General features: G+C 46.0%; 8 protein-coding genes across 8 annotated transcripts; 3 read left to right on the top strand and 5 right to left on the bottom strand.

Moving 5' to 3' along the window:
- Positions 1-1,070: 1,070 nt before the first annotated feature.
- On the top strand, positions 1,071-3,223 carry AGABI2DRAFT_77297 (hypothetical protein; the record flags this gene model as incomplete). The annotated part of the gene is made up of 11 exons (XM_006456228.1): positions 1,071-1,349; positions 1,406-1,536; positions 1,638-1,735; positions 1,795-1,914; positions 1,972-2,115; positions 2,162-2,367; positions 2,417-2,467; positions 2,524-2,654; positions 2,708-2,819; positions 2,875-3,056; positions 3,115-3,223. Coding segments are annotated over 11 exons (1,563 nt in total), but the record flags the coding sequence as incomplete, so codon positions are not given.
- A 227-nt stretch (positions 3,224-3,450) lies between these two features.
- AGABI2DRAFT_188283 (hypothetical protein) lies at positions 3,451-4,872 on the bottom strand (the record flags this gene model as incomplete). The annotated part of the gene is made up of 4 exons (XM_006456227.1): positions 4,696-4,872; positions 4,393-4,637; positions 3,624-4,337; positions 3,451-3,599 (listed from the first exon to the last, which is right to left on the bottom strand). Exons 1-4 carry the CDS (start codon positions 4,830-4,832, stop codon positions 3,451-3,453), a joined length of 1,245 nt encoding a protein of 414 aa, XP_006456290.1. The 5' UTR covers positions 4,833-4,872.
- A 430-nt stretch (positions 4,873-5,302) lies between these two features.
- AGABI2DRAFT_228191 (hypothetical protein) lies at positions 5,303-6,452 on the top strand (the record flags this gene model as incomplete). The annotated part of the gene is made up of 5 exons (XM_006456226.1): positions 5,303-5,481; positions 5,533-5,740; positions 5,795-5,823; positions 5,885-5,959; positions 6,015-6,452. Coding segments are annotated over 5 exons (662 nt in total), but the record flags the coding sequence as incomplete, so codon positions are not given.
- Positions 6,453-7,318: 866 nt separating this feature from the next.
- On the bottom strand, positions 7,319-8,368 carry AGABI2DRAFT_211183 (hypothetical protein; the record flags this gene model as incomplete). Its single annotated transcript, XM_006456225.1, has 4 exons — positions 7,319-7,345; positions 7,404-7,630; positions 7,683-7,810; positions 7,860-8,368. Coding segments are annotated over 4 exons (891 nt in total), but the record flags the coding sequence as incomplete, so codon positions are not given.
- Positions 8,369-10,755: 2,387 nt separating this feature from the next.
- Positions 10,756-12,810, top strand: AGABI2DRAFT_195470 (hypothetical protein). The gene is made up of 9 exons (XM_006456224.1): positions 10,756-10,817; positions 10,872-10,905; positions 10,957-11,156; positions 11,215-11,571; positions 11,619-11,671; positions 11,724-11,757; positions 11,822-12,012; positions 12,076-12,493; positions 12,551-12,810. The coding sequence occupies exons 4-9, from the start codon at positions 11,506-11,508 to the stop codon at positions 12,629-12,631; spliced, it is 843 nt and encodes a 280-aa protein (XP_006456287.1). The 5' UTR covers positions 10,756-10,817; positions 10,872-10,905; positions 10,957-11,156; positions 11,215-11,505; the 3' UTR covers positions 12,632-12,810.
- A 1,005-nt stretch (positions 12,811-13,815) lies between these two features.
- On the bottom strand, positions 13,816-14,318 carry AGABI2DRAFT_195469 (hypothetical protein; the record flags this gene model as incomplete). The annotated part of the gene is made up of 1 exon (XM_006456223.1): positions 13,816-14,318. A coding segment is annotated over exon 1 (441 nt), but the record flags the coding sequence as incomplete, so codon positions are not given.
- Positions 14,319-18,034: 3,716 nt separating this feature from the next.
- Positions 18,035-18,944, bottom strand: AGABI2DRAFT_122195 (hypothetical protein; the record flags this gene model as incomplete). Its single annotated transcript, XM_006456222.1, has 3 exons — positions 18,035-18,621; positions 18,680-18,820; positions 18,890-18,944. 3 exons carry the CDS (start codon positions 18,942-18,944, stop codon positions 18,035-18,037), a joined length of 783 nt encoding a protein of 260 aa, XP_006456285.1.
- Positions 18,945-19,162: 218 nt separating this feature from the next.
- Positions 19,163-21,830, bottom strand: AGABI2DRAFT_195468 (hypothetical protein). Its single transcript, XM_006456221.1, has 16 exons — positions 21,662-21,830; positions 21,581-21,607; positions 21,452-21,529; positions 21,362-21,391; positions 21,149-21,313; positions 20,964-21,097; positions 20,735-20,908; positions 20,589-20,685; positions 20,334-20,528; positions 20,247-20,280; positions 20,051-20,188; positions 19,921-19,993; positions 19,813-19,861; positions 19,719-19,760; positions 19,404-19,664; positions 19,163-19,342 (listed from the first exon to the last, which is right to left on the bottom strand). Exons 1-16 carry the CDS (start codon positions 21,665-21,667, stop codon positions 19,298-19,300), a joined length of 1,548 nt encoding a protein of 515 aa, XP_006456284.1. The 5' UTR covers positions 21,668-21,830; the 3' UTR covers positions 19,163-19,297.
- Positions 21,831-22,472: the final 642 nt, after the last annotated feature.

Raw genomic sequence — 22,472 nt, 5'->3', positions numbered from 1 at the left:
TTCAAGAACTTGAAGAGGCGCATATTTCATTTGTCGAATGCCTGACAGTCATATTGACAAATCCTTCAATGCAAACCTCAACCACAGCACGACAGTTGATTTCGGATATTCCAGAGGTCCTTGATCTTTTTAAATTGAACAAAAATACAGATAATGCTACTCGGACATGGATGATGGAGGGTGCTAGCAGCGTGTTTTTGAAAGAGGTTCAGTCGTTGACCAGAAGCGAAGCTGGATATCATTTTACAGCAGAGAAATCCTCGGTAGAAAAAATACAGGAGTGCGACATCGAGCACTTGGGAGCCAATATGGAGAAATACGCCCCCAGTATTTGGACTCTACTCCTAGATTGAGATTGCTTATCAGATTTAATACTTGTGATATCCCTAATGACTTTTATGATACCCCACCCCCATCATGTCCATTACATTCTCTTGACATATATACATCTCTTCAATCAAATTGTTCCAGTATATCCACGTCGGCTCTACCTCAATCATCCGTATCAGTCAACACGCCTTCCGAAAGAATGCGACAAATTGAACCAGATGTCGTAGTTCTAATTATCAGAAACCTTCAAATTTTTGAGATGGTAAATGTGTGTTTCAAAATCATCTACGCTGACTAGGCTTCCAGCTTCTACTTGAGGTACTACCTGCCTGATTGGCCCTCAATCCGCTCTGACCTCGTTCGGATTGTACGTCGAGACGGTGTTCACCATTGCGTAGTCGCCGGTAAAGAGTTCAATCACAGGCATTTTTTTCATGTGATAACAGGCTCTTGTGGGAAAAACTCGTTACTATTGTGCCCCATGACTTCCTCATTTGACTCCCTCGTCAAGAAATCATGATACTTTTGCGACTGACATATCAGTCCCTCTCGTGTGTCTAGACGTGCCTTTTCGTGCTCGCCATGTCTTCAACTTTCAGCAAGTTATGGCCACCGACTCTGACGCTTTCTGACGTTCTGGAGCGACTTTCTGTTATCAAAGGAAAACACGTTGCTCTTGCAGTCGTTGGTGTGTCCAACCTGAGTTTTGTTTTCCTTACGTACACGCTTAATTCTTTGCATTAGTTTATACCTTCTACCTCGCAGTACACCGACTCATCATCTGGCCTTACCTACTATCTCCTCTACGACACCTTCCAGGTCCGCCGACTGGCCACTTGTTATTTGGCCAGTCTCGTCTCATCTTGAAGAGCGAGCCTGGTATACCTCAACGCGAATGGGTGAAAGAATACGGACCTGTGGTTCGTCTAGTAGGGCCTGTGGGAATAGAACGGTTGATTTTCACGAATCCAGAAGTGTTGCAACAGATATTAGTTAAGGATTGGTTGCAGTATCCTCGAGTGGGTATCTAGTCTACTTGTACACCAGGTGGCACTCTGAGAACGAACATCACTAGCCAGGGTTTCTGCGTCATATTCTGGGGCTCGTTGCTGGTTATGGACTGCTTACCGTGACAGGCGATGAGCATAGGCAAATGAGGAGAGCGATGAATCCGGCTTTTTCGATACCCAACCTTATGTCCCGTAAGTCAGCCTTGTGTGATTCTCCCCTTTCTGATGCTCAAATCTCCTTAGAAACTTATATGTATTGGGAGTCCATCGATGGGTATACTATACTCGTGGGTTTAGTGATTTCCTACTCAGGCTATGCTGCAGACTCGTCGATCTTTTGAAAACGGAAGTAGACTCAACACCCGAGGGAAAAGTCGTCCAAATTTATGATTGGAGTATGTCGTCCCTTTTCTTCTTCTTCCTCCTTGAATATCTTTCCAATCGAAATTCTCAGTGAGCAAGGTTACCCTCGATATCATTTGTGAAACAGCTTTTGGATATAAAGCCGACACACTTCACAATCCACACAATGAGCTCTCTGTGGCCTATGAGAAATTGATTGCTCTACAATCCGGTATATTCTAGTCTTTTTTGTTGATGACTAGACAAGTTTTACTTACTCTCACGATAGGACCTAATATCGCTCGTCTTATTTTGCTGATGGTGATCCCTGGTAGTCCACGGTTCCTTGCATCTAAATGGGCCTACCGTCATCGCGATCTTTTTGACTACCTACCTAGTTTGTTCTGTAAGTTTATCTTCCAAACAAATATTTGTTCTTTGCCTGGCTCATCTTTGCTACGCTCCCTTAATTATCATAGATGGAATCAGTACCTTGGTGGGATCCATGTACAAGATCAGGCGGCTGTCAAAGCAGCTTCTACAAGACAAATTGCAAGAAGCGGCACATGTTTCCGACATTGACGCGAAACGGGATATAATGAGTATCCTTGTGAGAGCGCAGAAGGCAGAGAAGGAAGGGCGTGATGGATATAAAATGACTGATCAGGCTATGATGGACCAAGTAGTGCGTACTTCCATTCGCTAACCTAACATCTGTTTATTGACGTTTGTAGTTGACGTTCCTGGGTGCGGGGCATGAGACGACGGCTTCTGGGTTAACTTGGGTTAGTGTTATCGTCCCCTCTACAAATGTGATATTTATAATGTTTTGTTATGATAGACGTTATGGCTTCTAGCAAATGATAAAGAGAGCCAAAGGAAGCTACGTGAAGAATTAAGGCCCGTGATGGCTGATAATCCTCATCCGGATTATCGAACACTCAAAGACCTCAAGTGGCTTGACTGTGTCGTGTGAGTGAACAAGTACTTGTCAAACGTTGACTAATGCGAACAACCCAAAATAGAATGGAAAGTATGAGAGTGATGCCGCCTGTACCACTCACCGTTCGCATTGCTAAAGAAACAGGCGTCATTGACGGAATAGTTATACCTAAAGGAACGATGTTTTACATTCCTGTTAGTATCGCCCTATTCTTCTTCAATCTAACCCCAACGATTTAATAATCCTCAGATTCGCGTAGTCAACACATGGAAAGTCATTTGGGGCGAAGATGCAGAAGAATACCATCCAGAACGATGGCTCAATCTACCGAAAACTTACAATTCGATGTTCTCGCTTCTATCATTTATCGCTGGACCTCATGCATGTATTGGAAAGACCATGGCGATCAATGAAATGAAAGCTGTTTTAGCGTACGTGATGATTTATCATACTTGGTGACTTTTATTCATTCTGATTCACAATTTTAAGTGGATTGATTGTAAATTTTGAATTCGAACCTGCCTATGAAGGACAAAAGGCGAAACCGGCTGCTGCCATTACAATGAGTAGGTGTTTTTACCCCCCTGACTTTATGTGAACACTTCTGAGTGTGATTTTTTCTTAGAACCAACAGATGGGATGCCGTTGCGCGTGAGACGAGTTTAAAGGACGCGGAAAGTGCCGGCAACAACGAAGATGACAAGTGCAGTCTAATAGCTGAACCATCTTGCTCGCACGACGAACGCCATTTATTGATATAGCTTTGTACCAGTAGTCTTATCGAAATTACAAAGTCAAAAACGTGAACGATAAAGCTTCCAGTAACTAACGAATAGTTACGACGATACAAAGCTGATGATAGAAATCCTGCACATAAGGTTCGTTTCCATAAGCCATTGCAGGAGAACTGTCCAGCTGCTCGTTATTCGGTAATACGACCCATGTGACGGGTAGAGTTTTGAACCTTTCGGATTCTATATATAATTTAGGCCAATCACCCCACCGAGGACGAGAAGACGATTCTGCAACAGAGACCAGGAACGAGCCTTTTTCGACAGCCATACGGTCGAATCTGTCATCAGAACTTAACTCGTTCTCACAATCCAAAATCTCGGGACCATCAAGGAGTTTCTTTGATAAAAGTCGGAGTGAGGAATATTCCGGTTTGTAGTCAGGTAAAATATAGAGTAGATAGAAGGAGAATTCAACGTCGAGGTCCTTCAGAATATGGACGAGAACGGCATCGGAGCCTTTGAGGTGCATATCGGCGGGATTCGTGATTGCGGTTTTGAAAGGGTACGCATGCTCGAGCCCGAAGCCGAGGTGTGGGTGAGCCTTTATATTATCCTCGTTTTCGAGGAAGGAGCGCAAAGCCGCTTTGAAAGGATGTTCAAGCGGACTACCAATAGGGGCTTGAAACAAGGGAGGCTCCTTGGCTTTGCTGAAGTACATGTTGTACGTTATGGTTACCCTGTTTCCAGATTCAACAGAGGAGACTTCATGTTCGATGTCGCTGTAGAACGCGATATATGCAGCGGATGGAACGGAAGCTTCTTGGAGCGTAGCATATCCGTCAAAAGCATGTTCACGACCCCGGTGCCTTAAGAGCAGTTTGCCTCCTTTATGTTCAAAGGGAAGAATTACAACCAAAGATCCAAACATGTTTGAACCACGTGGAGTGTCTTGATGAGCCTTAAAGAAAGAATCCTTTCCTACAGAATGATCAGCCATGAACAGGATACGGACTAAACTATAAAAATGATATACCGTATACATTGAGCTTGTACAATTCGAAATTGATACCTTGCTTGAGAGAGTTCCAAGGGAAAAGGCCCGAGGCAACCTCCGAGTTCGGATTGAAGTTCCAAGCGAAGTCTCCTGCGTCCAGTTTTCCAGCTTTGCGATAGGTCAAGTCCAATACGTCTTCACCGTTGCGGCCAAATGTAGCAGGTTTGCATGCAGTGGCAAGGTCTTCCGCCTGGGCAGTTGTGGTGGACGAGAGACTTATAGAACTGGGACGATTGAGCCTTGTCAATGTGCTGAAAAAATTCACTGTGAATACTTCTGTACCTTGTAGTTCCATCCTGCGATTTATAGAAAAGGGTAGAGGTAGTGGGCGTTATAGGGACCACACCGAATGTCCACGGCACGTAAAGATTGCTTTGTTTGGCTAAAGAGTCGCGAAGACGCAGGATTGTGTTATCCATGAAGAGCAGAGGAAAGGTCGATGCCTCGAGATGAGTCACGTAGATGCCTTTTTCGCGGCATAGAGTGCGTTGCCGGGCTGATTATAATTTAGCTTTTGTTCAAATTCATTTAAATAGAAAGACGGAACTCGGGCAAGCCCCGCTCGGCATCGCGCTCGGCTGGGATGGACATACCGGCTTATGTGATCCAATGTACATGTTCTACTCAGGCCTGCAAAATGTCCGCGTTTCCTGCTGCTTCTGCTACCCCCTCGCCTGGAAACACACCACGTAGAATAAGACGACTATCTGGTATCTACCTTCGATTTAACCTTGGCAGTTTCGTCTGATAATCTATTTAGCTTCGGCTGCTGGCTTTCCTACCCGTTCCCTTGATCCACCAAGTCTTTCCAACGACGCCCCCAAGACCAAGCTCAAAATACAGATACCACATTCACATTCAGGATCAGATACTGATGGTGACCAGTCAAATCCATCACCTACGCCTTTACCGGGCCCAGAAAGCGCTCCAGTCCATCCGTTTGCTCATTCGACCGCAAAGCTAGAACTCTTGCCACATTCGACGGCTGGTTCGGGCGATATAGATATAGAAGAGGAAGCCCGGCTATTTGACGAGCTTTGTCGAACTTCCAAACAACATCTACCGCCTGTAAGCTCATTAATTACCTTTCCCGAGGTGATCTTAATGGCGCTATCATAGGTCCCACAATATCGCCGTTTCTCTCCACCGCCTCCGTCCGTAGTTTCCAGTGATATCTTTCTTGCTGATAATACGGGTGAGTCTCCGAGATCGTTTGCGCAAGACGTGCGTATCCCCGGGTGGACGAGCGTTGGAGATGCGCCACCCAGTAGCGGTGTCAAGAAAAGTCTTCAAGCCGTCGCTGACGGTAGCGGTAGTGCCTTCATCGGTGAGTGTCCCTCAACATCCATCGTGTTATCAAGCCTTACACCAAGCCCGCCAGTTTACGACTGCGTAATAACCACTAAAGAGGCAAAGTTCTCTACCCAAAGTGAATGCGTCATGTGCTTAACGTACATTGTACATTTTCCAGGGCACGACCATACATATCTTGAAGCGATATACCTCCTTCGTCGAACTGGATACAGCACTTCGAAGAACGTTACCTGTACGCGACTTTACTACTCCCTCTCATCTCTTATTCATTTCATTCGGCTCTCTAGCGGCACCTTTTACCCTCTATACCAATTCTCCCCCCAAAAAATCCCTTAGCACGATTCCGACCTGCATTTCTTGATCACCGTCGCAGACTTCTACAATATTGGCTGGCGAACGTCCTCCTCCATCCAGAAGTCGGTGGTTCTGAAGTTGTGAAGAAATGGGTTATTCAATGAATTATACTATTCATCGCGATGAAAGGCTAAACAATCACCGATTCATAGGGGATAACGGTTTCCCAGTCATATCTGTTAGCCACAATGGCACGCCGAGAGAGTGGTTATCGGAGGTTGGTCTTGTTGGCTAAGACGTTGGGACGGAGCATATGCATTACTAGTCATTTAAGACTCGTTCCATTGCACGAGGAGCTCGAATTCATTTGCCGTAGGCTATGCACAATGTGTTCCTTCACAACATACGCTACATATCTTCTCTTCGGCTTCTACGACCCGCTTGACCGGAAGGTACACCAGAAAGACCTCCACTACTCGAAACACCTTCCGCGACCACAGCAGGACTTATTTAACAATCATTGGAGACGCTTATTGCATGGAACACGAATAAATAAATGAAGAGATCCTTGAGATAGCAATATTATGTCTTGATGAGGCGGCAGGTCTGTCAGAAAGGTGACCCGGACCGGGGCCGGACAGTTTAATCCCGCCAGCCTTTCCACTTCCGAGCGTCTCTTGAGAAAACAAAAAAGTCCTTTTATATATATCACTTTAAAAAATAAAAAATAAATCGCGTTGTTAATGAACAAGTTTGTGCGTTAATTAATATTGTCCAGATGCGTGCAATAGTGAGTAAACCAGGTCTTAGAAAGACCAAAATGATTTGAGATAAAAGAACGAATGCTCCTTCACAGGAAAGCGAGACAGCAGCTCTTAAACTTATTGGATAGGTGATAGAATGGAGAACAATCTCAGCCTAGAATTCCCGGTACTAAAAACCGAATCAGAGGTAAGTCAAGTAACCATACGTGAACACAGTGGCACTCACGATTCAACAGATTCAACGTGCTATGCCTCTTTACCGATTTCTCCACATCGCACACATCTGGCGTCTCCCCGGGAATGTCCCTTCTCCTATCGTAAAATCGCACAAAATCAATTGCTATTGACTTCGGTAATTGATCTCTCGATGTACCGCTTGAAATTGTATTAGCTATATTCGTTAATTGGCGCGTTAAAAGAATCTTTGCCTAAGGAAGCACTATAAGAGTTCACTAACCGAGAATACCGAAACTGAGACTCAAAGTCACGTCCTCATCCCTAATAGGAGGAACGAAATTATCTGGAGCAGAATCAACATGATACCACGCATCACCGGTCCACTATCATTTAATTCGCTTAGGCCAAGCTGGAAATTGACAAATAAATATCACGACGTACGAAGAGCTTTCCCTCAGTCCCATTTGGCAGAAGCAACCCCATTTCCACAAACCCACGTCCAATGCAAAATGGTCTGATACTGTCGAGGACACCACTGATAAACCGGCCAGTGGTTGAATCAATGTCGATATGAAATTCCACTGTGCCGTTTTTCGTGGTGATTTCTTGTGCGAAAGACGGGTCATCGTTACGAGCCACAAAAGATGGATCGTCCGTGGGGATTGTGCCTGGAAATATCATTAGCGTATTCATTTGTATAAAATGTACGGCGAGACATACCTGGGGTTCCTCCAAAGGTTCCTCCCCGCAAGTTGAACTCGTCTGAAAATACCAAGTCGTATGTGAAATTATCCGTGCCCAAGAACGAAAGGGCAGCCTTTGGTGACGCAGCATCGACGAAGTTGGACCTGAACAAGATAAATTTGATAAAACGAGAGCGCATACAAAGACTCTCACTCATTAGGAGCCAGCCCCGGCAAGGCAAAAGCAACTTGACCCGAAGAGTTGACCATATTATTATCCGCAATCAAAGTGTTCCGTGAATTATCATGATGGTGTACCAATACCGGGTATATCACGAAAATAGTAAGCATGACCAACGTCATCGCGATCAACGTGAGGATGTTGAAGAAACCAATGACAGATATATTATTTTTGCCTTTCCGAACACCAGGTCTTTGTAGCAACTCATCCTCGCCTGCTGGCTCTTGATCATCTCCGACTTCATCTGATAGGGGGTCATACGCATAAGCAATTAATCCTTGTTCCGAATAGACGGAATTTGTGGGGTATTTTGAGTCTGCTGATATCGAAATGATGGAATCCCTGGAGAAATTAGAAACGACTGATTGACGAGGCATACGAGGTCGGGCAGGAATATCACGAAGACCTAGAGAAGGGGTAGAGCCTGCATGACGGTACAGGATCATTGAGGCGCGGGATGAAAGAGCAGAAGGATTCGACATTGATAATGCGCGGCTCTCTTCGGAAGCTCTGCGTGGGAAGCTTGGGGCAGAATTTAATCTTGAGCGAACGAAGGGTTGGTTGGAATTGGAAGGAATGGGAGGGTGCTGAGTAGAAGGTAAACTGCGACGGACGGTGCGGCGCGACTGTGAGGGCTTCGTCGGGCGCGTAGCGACGGCGGGGGCATCAGCGACCGCAGGCCAGCTGCGACGAAAAGACGACGCTGATATTGTTCTGGGTCGTAGATGGCCGCCAGGGGAAGATGCCGTGAAGGAATCCGGAATATTTGCAGATGCCCGACGATCCGTGTTTAGAACGCGAGAGTCTTGTTGCTGCTCATGAAGATTGATCCATGAATTACTCGCCCTCCTGGGTTCCACGAAGTTATATGGATTGAATTCGGCAGAGGTGCGCGAATCTTGTGTGTCGTAAGAGTTGAACCTCCTGTGGTCAATCAAACCAACACGGGATTCGTTTGGCTCATCAAAACTAATCCATGACCTCCTACGCTCATCCAAGGAAACTCGCGAGTCTTGCGCGTCGTAGGGATTCACGAAGCCACCTGAACGGTCGAGTAGAGAAATGCGAGACTCCTGTGGCCCGTAAGAACTGAGCCTCCTGTGATGATAGGGATGGGTATCTTGTGCATCGGAGGAGGTCCTGCTACGAGTCTCTCGGGTATCGAAGGGGTTGTGCCGTGAGTTCCTGGGGTTGGCCATGCTGAAGGCGGGGGGGAAGGGGGGTATCTGAGGCTTTACCGAGTCGTCGTGAGCGCGCGCTGGTCCTCGCAAGCATTTAATCTAGTAGCGATACGTCACAGCCATCACAGTGCATTTCCTTTTGTCAGACATTTTTCAAGTCACTGCCCCCTAGCGCAAATTCGGGAAAATTTTTCTCTCCGTGACCCCTCATTCGGCTCTGGAGCCCCTCTAATGCCCGTCAGCCCCTCAGTCACCTTGAAGAATGACGGAGGATATGAAGTGTAGTACATCATATCAGTTAGTACTGTGCGCCCCCAAGGCCGAACAGTATCCTCTGACCATTCGTCAAGTGATTTTCGTCACTTGCAGTGCTTTCAAAGTTTACTTCCGATGACTATTTGTTCGATCGAGATGCTAACTCCATATTGCTCAGCTGGAATGATCAGCAGTCAGAGGCAATCAGTCATAGTCAATAGGAAAACAAGCTTTCAGAGATGCAGGTGTGACATACCTGTATTAGTGGCCCGTGGGTCCTTGAACATGGAGAGAATACCTTATATGGTGTTGATTTGTTGATGATTTCGAGTTTCACGCTGAGAATATTCTTGCGGTGATCGAAGTAACCACCACGACCAAATGAATACCTGTGAATTCTCGTGGCATCAAAATCGACCAGACGCAAGCGGTACTCACTTTATTCACCTTCATTAATCGCGCGTTCTCCAGTGAGAGCTCATCTAAATCTTCGCATAACAACCACCTTCAAGACCTAGGGTCAATTCTCGTTTAGAAATCTAGGCCTGTTCAATTTCAATCTTCTCATGAAATGGTCACGTGAAAAATGTTGACTTGCCGCTGCCGAATCATGATGAAACTGAAAAGCGTTATCAAAAGATGATCCCACATTGTTGTGATTGCAATTTGATCTGTGACGTATAGAATATCATGATGTACAGACCCCTATTTTTATTTAAGTCAAGGGAACGTTCAATTGTCTGATACCCCTCTGTGGCAGTAAGTATGCATTGAAGTTTGAACATGTCCGACAAATGCCCCCGACAATGAATAATTGTTTACAGCAGTATACAACTACCACCGCTTTCGGTGAAGTTGCTCAGAAATACCCGGGTCTTTCCTGACCTGAGTGCTATACTTGCGATCCAAGTCCATTCTCGCATGAGTAGTACTATATAATACCACCGCCGAGATGAAATCGGTGCCTTGTTTGATGTGGGAGGTGGCAGGGGGCTTTTAGACTTGCAACAAAGGCTTGAGCTCGATTGACCAAACATGTCCTCCGGATTTGTTAACTCGTCAACTCAATTAGGATGCCACAAATCGAATTTATAAGTCATTACTCGAGTTGGGATAAATGCCGCAACTGCTGTAGCCTTGTAACGTTGGCTATCTTACTTATGATTATCTTTTATTTGTTTTTGTTCTCTTAGCCAAACAGGAGACTCGCACTTATATAAAGATGATTTTGAATGTATTTCACCTCCACTAGATGTCGATGTCTTCGCCTGAGAATAAGTTCGTAGTGTGACCAACTCTGCTCCCGCTAGCCTCATATAGCTTGGATCAGTGGATCTTCTTTACAATACATGCTTCCTACACGAGGCAAATGTCCAGCGGTCTAAATCCCTTCAGCTCGGGTGCTTCATTTCATAATTCAACCGTCCCGCAACCAGGCGAGTTGCAGTCGAAGCGTCACCACGACAATGGAAACAGCTGACTGCCCGATTATTCTGTCAGTCTTATATCTTTCAACAAGAGCACCTCATGACTGAATTCCTTTGATTAGTGTCCTGGGACTTAGTGGCGCAGGAAAAAGCTCAGTGAGTCTATCCTGCAAGGCTTGACTTGATTTTTCCATTATCTTCCCGTAGTTCATAAGAAGCCTGGCTGAAGATTCCGACAAAGAAAAAATCTCTGTCGGACATAGTCTCGTACCTCATACACTTTCAATCGCTGAATACCAAGTCAAAATTGGAGATAATACAGTTATTCTGGTTGATACTCCTGGTTTAGACACCTCAGACGTCGCGTTCGAAGATATTGATGAGTGGATGTCGCAGAGGGAGTTCCCGTATGTCACTTCTTATTTTTGAAGTATGGTCACCGCGTTCAACCTCTAAGGGTCTTAGAATCAAAGCCGTGGATGGAATAATTCTCTTACACCCGATCAACCGTAATCGTATGTCCGAAGCTTCAGTCGCCTTGGGCACTCTACGAAAGCTTTCAGCAAAGTTCTTGATACTGATTTGGAATCACGGTATCCTTTCTTTCGAGTGGCCTTGGCGACTACACTATGGGTGACTGAGGTGACCGGCGGAGCGGCTACTAAGGCAGCTATCGAAAAGGAACGTGCAAAGCAGATTAGACGCGAATGTGACCTTCAGGATAATTGGTGGAGACTCTTAGAGGTGCAGGGAGCTATGTTTCGGCGACATGACAATGATTTATATGAATCCGCCAAGGATATTGTATTATCAGTCATCAAGGTAAGACCTAATTGTCGGTATCAAAGAACTGAATTGACTCTGATAAGGCCCAAATGCCCGAGCAAAAGACAGTGTATATACGAGATCAACTAATTGTTGGGTAAGACACTCTCTGAAAGCACTCAATTGTTAAGCCCTTCTCACATATTTAGTATAATCGGGTCAACTCAGGCAGGAAAAAGCTCGGTAAGTCGCCCTTTGCGTCGAGTGAAGGATCAGCAAAGTTGTTCATGCACCTTTTTCTATTCAGTTCTTGGAAGCTCTGACAGAAACGAGCCCATCTAGTAAAGGAAATGAAATATGGATGGAATCAATTGAACCGTACGAAATCGAAATAAATAAGGAGAAAGTAGTCTTGTTGGATACCCCTGGACTCGACGCAACAGAAAATCCAACAGATGTTTTCCAAATGATTGCTGGATGGCTGAAGGCTCAGGGAAGGTAAATTTTCAGTTGAAGGTCGATGTTCCCGCGGTTCACTGACTACGATACCCGACGATTCAGGAAAACCGCAAGAACTCGTCATTACTTGGATGGGATAGTCGTCGTTCACCCCATTCTCTCGAATGAACAGTTTGGCGAACTCGTGTTACAATCAGTGTTGATCGAACAGGCCAACAAATTACTCGGTAAACTGAAGAGAGTGTACGACGTAAAAGATCCTAGAGCATACTGCCGCGTAATTCTCGCAACAACAAAATGGGACAAAGTCAGTCAAGACGAGAAAGAAATCGCAGAAGAGAAGGAGAAAGATATTAGACGAACCAATTGGAATATCATGAGCGTTGCAGGATCACCCGTTATGCGCTTTGACAATACCGCCGAGTCTGCTCAACGTATCATCAAAACCATCGTTGACGAAAAGAAATCCGCCGATGCTATTTATCAGTATCGGAATATCCGAGCAGCTCTGAATGACATTGTGAGTTTTGGCCCGCTTGTTTGCGCTCTAGCAAATTGTATTGATATCTGGTATTAGAGTTCTGGGTTTGGTCATATGCAAGAAGAGTTCAGTGAGTTGAAGAAAGCGCGCACTGCCATGAGCCGTGGGCTTAGGTAATCGACTTACTTGAATTTCGCACACATTCAGGGAATCACTGAGAAAAACTTTCAATTCTCCCAAGTTAAAAAGGCCTAGTTTGGTATTTTCTTACATAAATTAGGTACCGAATGAAAATTTATTGAAAATGTACTTTCAAAAAGCCTAACTAATCTCGGCAATCTACTCTTTTCAATAGCTAACTCGGGGAAACCCGGCGCATTTGGGCTCACAGTGTATCGGTTGAACGGGTGGACACGCTCTGACAAGTTCCGCTGGATCAGATCATTAGGCAAGGACTACGTTCAATTTGAATTCGCCCATGAGTAATCTCTCCATTTCATGAACGTAGTCTTAGTACATCATATGGCGTATCTGTTTCCTGAAGCGCATGGTCATGGTCAAGGTGAAAATTTCTGGGGACCATACATCCACTGTTTCCCATCTTCGGTGAAAACTTTTTATGAAGTGTTCGTAAGGAACGAATTTTAGATACGTCTGATAACGTTCATAGCGTCGAAAACGCATTCTATGTGCATCACCCGAGGTCAACTCGGCGCAATTTTGATGGTCCATCGATTATCCAATTCAGAGTATAGGCGCGCCTTCCACCTCATTGAAAGGACTTGAAGGGGTGTTAGGTCGATTTGAATTTCCCTAAGAACCATGCACGAAAGCGCCGTCAAGGAGCCCAGGTCAGAATTACACTGCCATGCTTGTGATCTTGTTGAGGTCTCATCGAGATAAGCGGGCATTAAGGGTAGACCTGAATTAAAGGAAGTGCATAGAATAGTGTAAGAGAAATAAAGCCTGATAAATTTGTTACAAAGGGCATTTCCAGCACAGAAGGCGACGGCAGAAGTTTCATTCAAAACGTCCAGAAATGGATCTGTGGATCATGAGTTGGGTTTGATATCAGGGAATATTTTAAATGAATACGAGCCAGAGCAACAAGGAATCAGAAAGTAACAAGAACTTATCGAGCATCGTCTAAGAAAGTACAAATTCTACGCCTCGCCACTTCACAAAGGCAAAGGAACAGTCATCGGCATATAAACCACTCTGCGCTGTTCAACACCATCCCCATACCATACCGGTGCAGGATACATAGACGGCGAAGGAGCGTACCCAGGTGCCAAAACTGGACCGCCGCCGCTTCGTCCTTGGTGTCCATGACTTGTATGATGCCTTGGTCCCCTTGGTCCTGTCTGCCCGTGCTGCTCGGAAGTTTCATCCTTTTTTGTCCCTTCCTCACCGCCATGCGTCGCCCCAGGCATTCCTTGATTAGCAGTATTTGCATCTGGTGGAGTAGGTCCCGCCGGTGGAGGATAAGCAAAATAAGGGAATGGCGGCGACACGAATGGATATGGGTACGTTGAAGGTACCATCGGACTTATATTCCGTTGATGGTGATATTCTTCGAACGTGATTGTCGACATCGATCTTCGTCTGTACGTCCTTCCTCTAACGCGTCCATTATTACCCCCACCACCATATCCGTGTCCATGGCCATGGCCATGTCCGTGTCCGTGTCCGTGTCCGTGTCTGTGTCTGTGTCCATGCCCATGTCGAGTATTATCCCGTAAACGATGACCATGCCTCCCCCCACCTCCATCCCCAACACGATCAGTGTTGTTTCTTCTCATGCCTCTTCTCCTCCATCCACCCAAAGGGCTAACCACAGATGCTCTATCATCTCCATCTCTATCACCCTCACCAGAAGAGAGTAGATCCAACGAAAGACTTGCACTAAGTCCCGCAATATCTCCTTTCCTTCGATACCACGATTGATTAGATTTCTTCCCCATTCCACCTCTCCCGCCACTCTTCCCGCCAAACCCGGTGAAAGGACTGTAATCGACAGTACTCCGTTCGGAAACCCAAGGTAGGTGATAGAAGCCAGCGAAAAATCGAAAAACTGGGTTCAAATCCGATTCGAATGATGGATCTGTGGAAAATGACGTTACTTGAGTGCCCGCGGTTCGGGGCGAGGCGGTCATTTTCAGATAATCATTCGCTGGTGGAGGATGTGCGGTTTCAGGGGATTGAACGTTCGCTGGAGGTGATACAGTCGTATCGATAGCTGGTGCTGGTGTTGGTGTTCTGACTCTAACACTTGATCCTTGTCGACTTGAAGTCGATCCTGACCTGCCGGAAGGAGGAGTATTAGACTCTTCTTCTTTGTCATGATACATCGTAACGGCAGTACGCCCTCGTTCGGTATTCGGTGCAGGATATTCGACAGCGGACGGCGGAGATGGCGATGGTTGATTACCGTGAATATCTGAGTGATCGAAGTACTCTTGATCGGCAGTGTTCAATCCCTGTCGTAACGTCTCCCCCGAAGGCCTAGTCAACTTCAAACTAGGATTCCTAAGCCGCTGTGGCGTTGACGGTTCCGCCGGCATTTCTCCAGGCATTCGGTTTTCTTGTTCTGCGGAGATGGGGGGGTTCCTTATATTTCCCCTTACACCCGTTGGCGTGGCAGGATGCGAAGCGTATCCAGGAAGCATGTCATCAAAATTCCTCAGATTCCCAAACTCCTCATCGCCCTCCTCCTCAATGACCGGTTTCTTTTTCCCATACCTCAATACTCTCTTCGGCAAACTTTTCAATCCAACAAAAAAACCTCCGACGAAAGACGGAGAAGGTGACGACGAAGTCTTGTCTTTCTTTTTCTTCCATTTGAGACTTTCGATTGTTCCTCTTCGTCCTAGCGGTTTTTGAGCTCCAGGAACTGGTAATGGCCTACCGGGATATTGACTAGGATTTGGAGGAGGAATTCGCTCCATTGGAACACCCAACCCATTGGGACCCATCATTCCGATAGGCATCGAATATCCGTTGTTCGGGACATTATTGTAACCGTTTTGAGGACGAATGTTATGTTGGTGACGGTGTGGGTGATTAGGAGGGGGAACATCAACATAATCTTCTTCACCACTACCTTCGCCTCCATCTATTTCTTCCTCTTCTTCTTCTGTAACGTTTGTAATATAGAGCCCTCCGCTTGCTGGTCTTCCTTGTTGATGGTGATGTTGATGTTGGTGACCATATCTCAACCCTGGTCCCGCATAACCGTATTCTGCCTGTTGACCTCGATACCCGCCTCCACTACCACCTGTCATGCCGCCGTAATCGCCTTGTTGACCAGGCTGTGGACTCATATAACGCGAAGCTGGGAACCGTTGAGGATCAGGTAATGGTCTCGAAGTCCTCGTAGCGGGCGTAGAAGTTTCGATCATGGTGGATGGGTTGACCCAACTAGGAGTACTAGCGTAACTGAGGTAGGAATTCCGGGTAGCGGAGCGTTGAGGAGTAGAACCAGGACCTGCTGTGCCTGCTACGCCAACGTTCATACCAGTTGCAAGAGATGGCGTATACGCATGATAAACAGGCGTTCCTGCCATAGTTGCTAAATTCGTCTGCGGACTGTAGCTCATATTACTTGTGTTCGCCTTCGGTGTATGTCGACCATGACTAAAAGAATGAGAGTAGGAGTGATTGACGTTTGGGTCGTCGGGATTGGGATATGATGTATACGTGACGTTGTCGGGATTCATGCTGCGTCCGCTTTCGTATAGAGCGCGAAATTCAAGAGACTGAAGACCAAGATCGGAGTGCGGAGCGAGTGAAAGTGCGAAAGATAGCAAAGGAATATTGCCTCGAATGATTTGTTCGAGATTGGCAGGAGGTTCGAGTTCATAAAGTTCCCGTTCCGGAAGTGTCAAAAGAACACAGCACGAGCAGAAAGCATGGAAACAGGTTCTGCTGCTCGAGGAATACACTCGCTAGGGTGAAGAAAGCTTGAAACGCCAGATGTCACCTGCATACACGTTTTTGGTTTCGTCACTCCCTACTCTGATCCTGGCCTCACGCCCGACACCAGGAGATTTGAACTTGGCTATGGCGACATATGAAATGAAATCCACGCGACAGGCGGAAGGTAGATTTTCAGTGTGATGCGGTCTACGGGCGTGGACATGACTGAAATTGTTTGGCGAGTAAGTTTTACTATTTCTGGGCCAAATATTAAAGACGCACAGCCAACTGACGCTCATGAGTTGTAGGTAGGATTCCGGGCCTGTACATCCTGGAAGACAGCAAGGTTGCCTCGGACTCGAGGAACGCTGAGAGCATGCACTTGCAAGCTATCGCTCATCATATGCCAGTGACGGAGTAGTGTACAAACGAGCACTTGACCAATGGATCATGGCGGTAATTCTGCAAGTCGCTAGTGAAATGAGCGAAAACCTGGCGAAAACTGTCATTCGTTGGCAACATTTCACACGCTCAAGCGCTAGCGCTCGTGTTCATGTTTTCACCGCATCGATCGCAGAAATGACGATTGCCATATTAAGCTTGAATAATGCCTTATTCAGTGTTCAACGGTATATATATTCTTTGATTTCAATAATTCACACAGATCAAGAAGGCCCGAACTTTGCGTACACGAAATCCTAAATATGTGGGAGAATGACTCCAAATTGATATAACCACCTTGACACTCGGCCTGTCTCGGCGGAGAACTACAATGGTACCCTGTGAGATCCTTTTGTTGAACATTTCTCTCGCCCCATTGGCCTGTCGGAGTCGTCATATCAGCACAAGTGATTTCTCGTTTAGTTTATATCTTGATGTCAACCGCGCTCTTACTCTGGTGAGAAGAACGTCAATTAATAGCGTGATGTACTAATGTTAGGATACTGACCGTCAAGCCCGTGAGGACAACCGAATGCGGAAAGAAAAGCATAAAGCGTATTTAACCCGCTATTGCCCGGAGTGTTAATGAGCTTGCCGAAAAGAAGCACCACCATAGAAGAGGGTATCGGACTCCAAGGAGTTCAACGCTGCATCCGCTTGCCAACCAACGAAGCTTTTCCGCGAACTGGGAAGAGGAGGCTCAGGTCAAGCACTTGATCAGAATATCCTGGAAACATTGCAGTCACATCTGGTCCATTCGAACACCGTGGCCACAAAGGAAAGGCCCTTTTTGATTAAGAGCCTGAAGATGTTTCACGGACAATGACGCAGACAGTCGGGTATTTGGGGTAGACGGAGGTACCGGTGTCATAGCGGCGGTAGCCATTGCGACATCCAATAAAGCGGGAAAACCTAAGAATTCCAAAATGTGCCGACCGAGACATAATGATTAAAATTAAAGGTAGTTCTTCACCTGGAGTCCCAGTCATCATTCTGATGACTCAAGCCCATGCCCGGACCACTCATCCGGTGCTGTTATTATCGCTGAACGCGGGTGAGTGTATCAATTTACGGACAGGCGAGTGAAATTAGAGGTCGGCTAGCTCTCGGAAATCAGGTTCTCAAATCCACATCTCGTCTTTCAAGGTGGAGGTATAGAATATTTATTCCTCCCAATGGCAAATGCATGACGTATCCTGTTACCGAATGAGATTTAAACTATCAATCTCTATATTGGGCATTAGTGACAGAGTAATAAAAAATAAAAAGACTCAACGTGAGTATACTAGAAGAAGGTTTTAGCCGATCCTCAAACTCCTTAGCCGATTTGATACTGAAATAATCTTGGCCAGTAACGCAGTTGTTAATGATATCACAAAATGCTTGAATATGGTCATGAGTAAGGGAAGCCTGCATGACAATTTTCGCGAACAAGAATTCAGATTTGGTGTTAAAGGGCCTGTACATGATGTTAGAGGAGGGTGGAGGTATATTTTGAGGAGCCGGTTGACGAAAATCTTCAAGGCGGAAATCGGAGGGAGCGCGATTTTCTGAGGGGTGATATTCAACGTGCACGTCGATTGGTGCATCATCGGAGACAGCTGGGCTTGCCGGCGGTGGAGTCTCATGTAGTTCTTCTACCCATAATATATAAATCAGGTTAAGATAAATTCGACGAGCCTTACGCGGAGATGGCGGCTGCATTTCTTCTTCGGGGTGATGCCTAGTACGTGGTTTGCTTAGTCGTTCAACTCGTTCCCATGGCTCCTCTTCATATATCAGGGCGTTGGAGCGCGAGTTCTGAGCAGCTGATATGGCAGATAAAATAAATGGAATGTAGAATATCAATGTCAAAATTTAACTGACCTTTTACGGCCTTTTCCAATCTCTCAAATACGTCCCGGTTTGAACAGGCTCGTTCGTGGCTAGCAATACCTCGGGGATCGAAGGGGCGATAACAAAAAGTGCACAGGCGTTTAGTAAGACTTTGGGACGGCTGCGGATCAGCTACAAACACGCGAAGGCGAAATGGCTATACTTAGCACCTGCATAGTCAATTAACAATGGATAACTTACGATGGGGCTGAGCAGGGGGATTTCGCTGGGACTTTTTGGCTTGTTCAGCTGGCATCGTGATGGCGGTGAGGACAAAGGGTGGCCTTGTTTGTTTGCATGGTTGCCTTCACTGGGTTCGCTGCTTCATTGACGTAAATCCATTGTTTGTCAACATATTGCTCGGTCGGGAGCACAAGAACCAGTTAACAAATAGTCACGAAACAACAGTGTATACATTTCTTAACGATGAAGATCACTCACACGCCAGCGCTCAATGTGTGGCCCAAATATCACTGAAGCTTCAAGACAAGCGCAGAAACATCGCCATCGAAAATCATATCGTGTACAATGGTCGCTACGCATATTACAGCATTTTGAGAGTCATGAATAGTCATGAAAACGAATAAAATAAGAAAAGTCGAAAACGAATCATGCAGATACTTTCTCCTCTTCCAAGGAATCTGACCTCTTGTCCTAAAAAAAAAAGTTATCGGTAAACATGAGCGCTCGAAAGCCAGAATTTCAATGAACTTACCGATTTGTGTCCAACAACTTCTTCCACGGTCTTCTTCCCAACGTCCCTGCCGATGCGCCAGGCGGTAAATACATGTCCCTGTTGGAAGATTTCTTCCACTTCTTCGAGGGAACGACCGACGGTTTCGGGGAACATGAAAAGGATATGAATGAAAGCGGCGAAGTTGAAAGTGCCGAAAATGAAGTAGGTCTTCCATGCAATGGTACTCAAACCGGGGGGTACAGCGTAAGCGAGACAGAAGTTGAAGAGCCAGTTGGTGGCCTGTAGCCAATCGTCAATATATTGTTAAATATAGGAGTGCATCTGGACACTTACGGTGGCGATTGATACCGCTTTGCTACGGACTTTTAAGGGGAACTATTTTGAAGGGTTCAATTCTGTTCAACAAACGCTTGTAGCACCAGCTTACGAGTTCGGCAGGGTAAGTCCAAGAGACAGGACCCATGGTAACAGCGAAACTAGAATAGCAAGATGATCAGAAGCTAGTTCGTGAGGATAATTATGAATTCCCGCATACCTGCAAACGAAGAGGTAACTTGAAACGATGATACCCTTGGTAATTGAGTCGTGACCCGACACGACCCAAATCGCTAAGAATATAGAATTAGCGGACCATACACGTAAATTGAATCTAATTTCCAACGTACAATTACCGTCAACTACTCCCCAGTCACCGAAGGTTCCTTGTAAACCTCCGACAAGGAAAAGCCAGAATCCCATCAACAATGTTCCAGCCAGAAGCATTGGTCGACGTCCCCACTTGTCGATGTAGATAATAGCAGGAACTGTAATATGTGCAGACTAAGATCAATCTGAACAGTCGTGGAATGATTTCATACGCACTAGTCATGGCCACGTTAAGGACATATTGAACTGACTGGTAATCAACTCAATAAGGTATATACGCCTTGAGAAAACGAGTAAACTTACTGAGGCAATAAGGTTACCGCGAGTACCAGTCAAACCAGCACCTTGGAAGACGTAGACAATGTAGTACATCATAACGTTCATTCCACTGAGCTGAGACCACATTTGAAGAGACATTCCGAGGAAAACACGACGAGGATTGCCATCCTTGAGAAGATCAAAGTAAGATTTCGCGCCCTGGCTGCGTTCATATTCCACCTTTAATATTCATTACGTTAGTTAATCTTGTTCACAAGTTGCAACAACGCTCATCATTACCTGTTCCTTAATTTCGTGGAATTCAAACTGGACTGTTTCGTCTTTTATGTCTCCTCTGCCGTGAAGGTCGGCCAAAACTTGTAGTGCTTCCTCTTCACTACAGCAGACTTAATAAATTGAATTTTTAAAGTTTAAGTCGTACTCACCGCCCATGGTCATACAGCCAACGTGGGCTCTCCGGGAAGTACATCATTCCATAACTCAACACGATTGCCGGAATCATTTGCAAGCCCCAAGGAATTCGGAATGATGCGACACCCTCGATATACGAGCAACCAAATTGAATGAAGTATTGAATCAAGATACCCCATGTAATAGACCTGCGGAAAGATCGTTCAGCAATCCGCTCGTGTAGATCATGCGATTCAACCATACCATTGTTGTAAAGAGACTATGCGACCACGAATCGATGGATGTGTGATTTCAGACTGGTAGATCGGTACGATAGCACTTGACAACCCTACAGAAAGCCCTGAAACGATACGACCGACAACCAACATGCCGCGATTCTGTTTGTAAAAAATTAGAATAAGTGTAGGCAATTAAAAATGTCTGCATACCACCGAAGCACACTGCAAGATAGATCCGATAACCCAAATAAGACCAGCAAGAATGATAGTAGGTTTACGACCAAGGCGATCTCCCAGGTAGGTGACAGCAAGAGCTCCAATGAATGAGCCTGCCGGCATGGAAGCGGTGATGGCACCTTGAGGTCCACTTGCAGGCTAATCTAATGTGAGTAAAGTCCTGGCGGTCTGTCAAATGGCTCTTACATGGTTGAACTGTCTCAGATAGTATTGGTTCTAGGCGAGTGTCAGACACCTCATTTAACTTGACGAACGAAGAGGGTTGATTGTACTCACGGCCAACACCCCGGACATGGAGGAGATGTCCAGACCAAACAGACCTCCTCCAATGCAGGCAAACGAGCCCACAATGTACTACGACTTGAGTGAGGACAGAATAAACGCTAACGCCGAAGAAACACATACTGGATTCGACGCAATCCTTGCACTGTACTAGATTGTACTTTCAATACTGGAGCATTGACATAGGTGAAGGGTTTGGCTTACCTTCATGCTGAGAACTTCCTTGGAGGGTGAGGGAAAGTCGGAAGAACCCCACGCGCAATCATGCGCTGGGATTTATATTAGTCTCCTCATGCGAGTGGGAGAATTGAATGATCAGGAAGCAATTAGTCAAAGTAGCAAGTGTTAAATCAGTACCTGCATCTATCCCCACAAGCGATAGGGGAACAATCACGAGGAGTTGGAGAAGAGTGGCGGAATTTCATGGGAAAAGAACCACAAGACTCAATGCTTCTGTCCGCACCATGTGCAACTCCCGGTTTTCAACTCGGGATTTAGAAATGGAGCCTTTCTATCCTGCAGCTCGGCAGGGATTCATCTGAGTCTGTTAGGGCCACTATTTCTGGTTCGATGACGAGTTCCGTCCGGTTTGATTGAGATTGAGGGTATCGAATGATTTAGGGAGAGGCAATGGATGTTTGTTGTTTGCTGAGCGGGCCGGACCGATCGGCTTGGGGATCGGCTCGGGACGGTTGTCACCTTTCTGGAATTTTGGTGGTCATGAGACTCTGTTGAAGTTGCCATTCAAGTCAACTCTCACCGGCACCGCTGAGGTCGCTACCCAAAAACTCCAATTTTGTACATACTCTCGTCTAGTAGCCTGTAAGTCGAGCCCCTTCGCAAGCCACAAGCATTTAATCCCCCCATGGGCCCCACTCTCAGGCTAAGAATAATATGGCAAAATGATGCTCCACTGAACCCTCAACTATACTTGACAGACCAAACCTCATGCCACACGACCATATGATGCTTGGCAGCCATAAACTTGGCCATGACACCCGCATTCACATTGCCC

The sequence above is a fragment of the Agaricus bisporus genome, assembly GCF_000300575.1.
Source record: "Agaricus bisporus var. bisporus H97 unplaced genomic scaffold AGABI2scaffold_12, whole genome shotgun sequence".
NCBI classification, from domain to species: domain Eukaryota; kingdom Fungi; phylum Basidiomycota; class Agaricomycetes; order Agaricales; family Agaricaceae; genus Agaricus; species Agaricus bisporus.
The sequence above is the reverse complement of the archived record's forward strand: the minus strand, read 5'-3'. Positions and strand labels throughout refer to the sequence as shown.

Coding starts and splice junctions, on each gene's coding strand:
- AGABI2DRAFT_195470 (XM_006456224.1), top strand. CDS start 11,506: ATGTTTCGGCGACATGACAATGATTTATATGAATCCGCCAAGGATATT. Junction 11,672..11,723: donor CGAGATCAACTAATTGTTGG/GTAAGACACTCT, acceptor TCACATATTTAG/TATAATCGGGTCAACTCAGG. Junction 12,494..12,550: donor GAGCAGCTCTGAATGACATT/GTGAGTTTTGGC, acceptor ATCTGGTATTAG/AGTTCTGGGTTTGGTCATAT.
- AGABI2DRAFT_195468 (XM_006456221.1), bottom strand. Junction 20,529..20,588: donor TCCACGAAATTAAGGAACAG/GTAATGATGAGC, acceptor TGAATATTAAAG/GTGGAATATGAACGCAGCCA. Junction 19,761..19,812: donor GGACTTACCCTGCCGAACTC/GTAAGCTGGTGC, acceptor CCTTCAAAATAG/TTCCCCTTAAAAGTCCGTAG.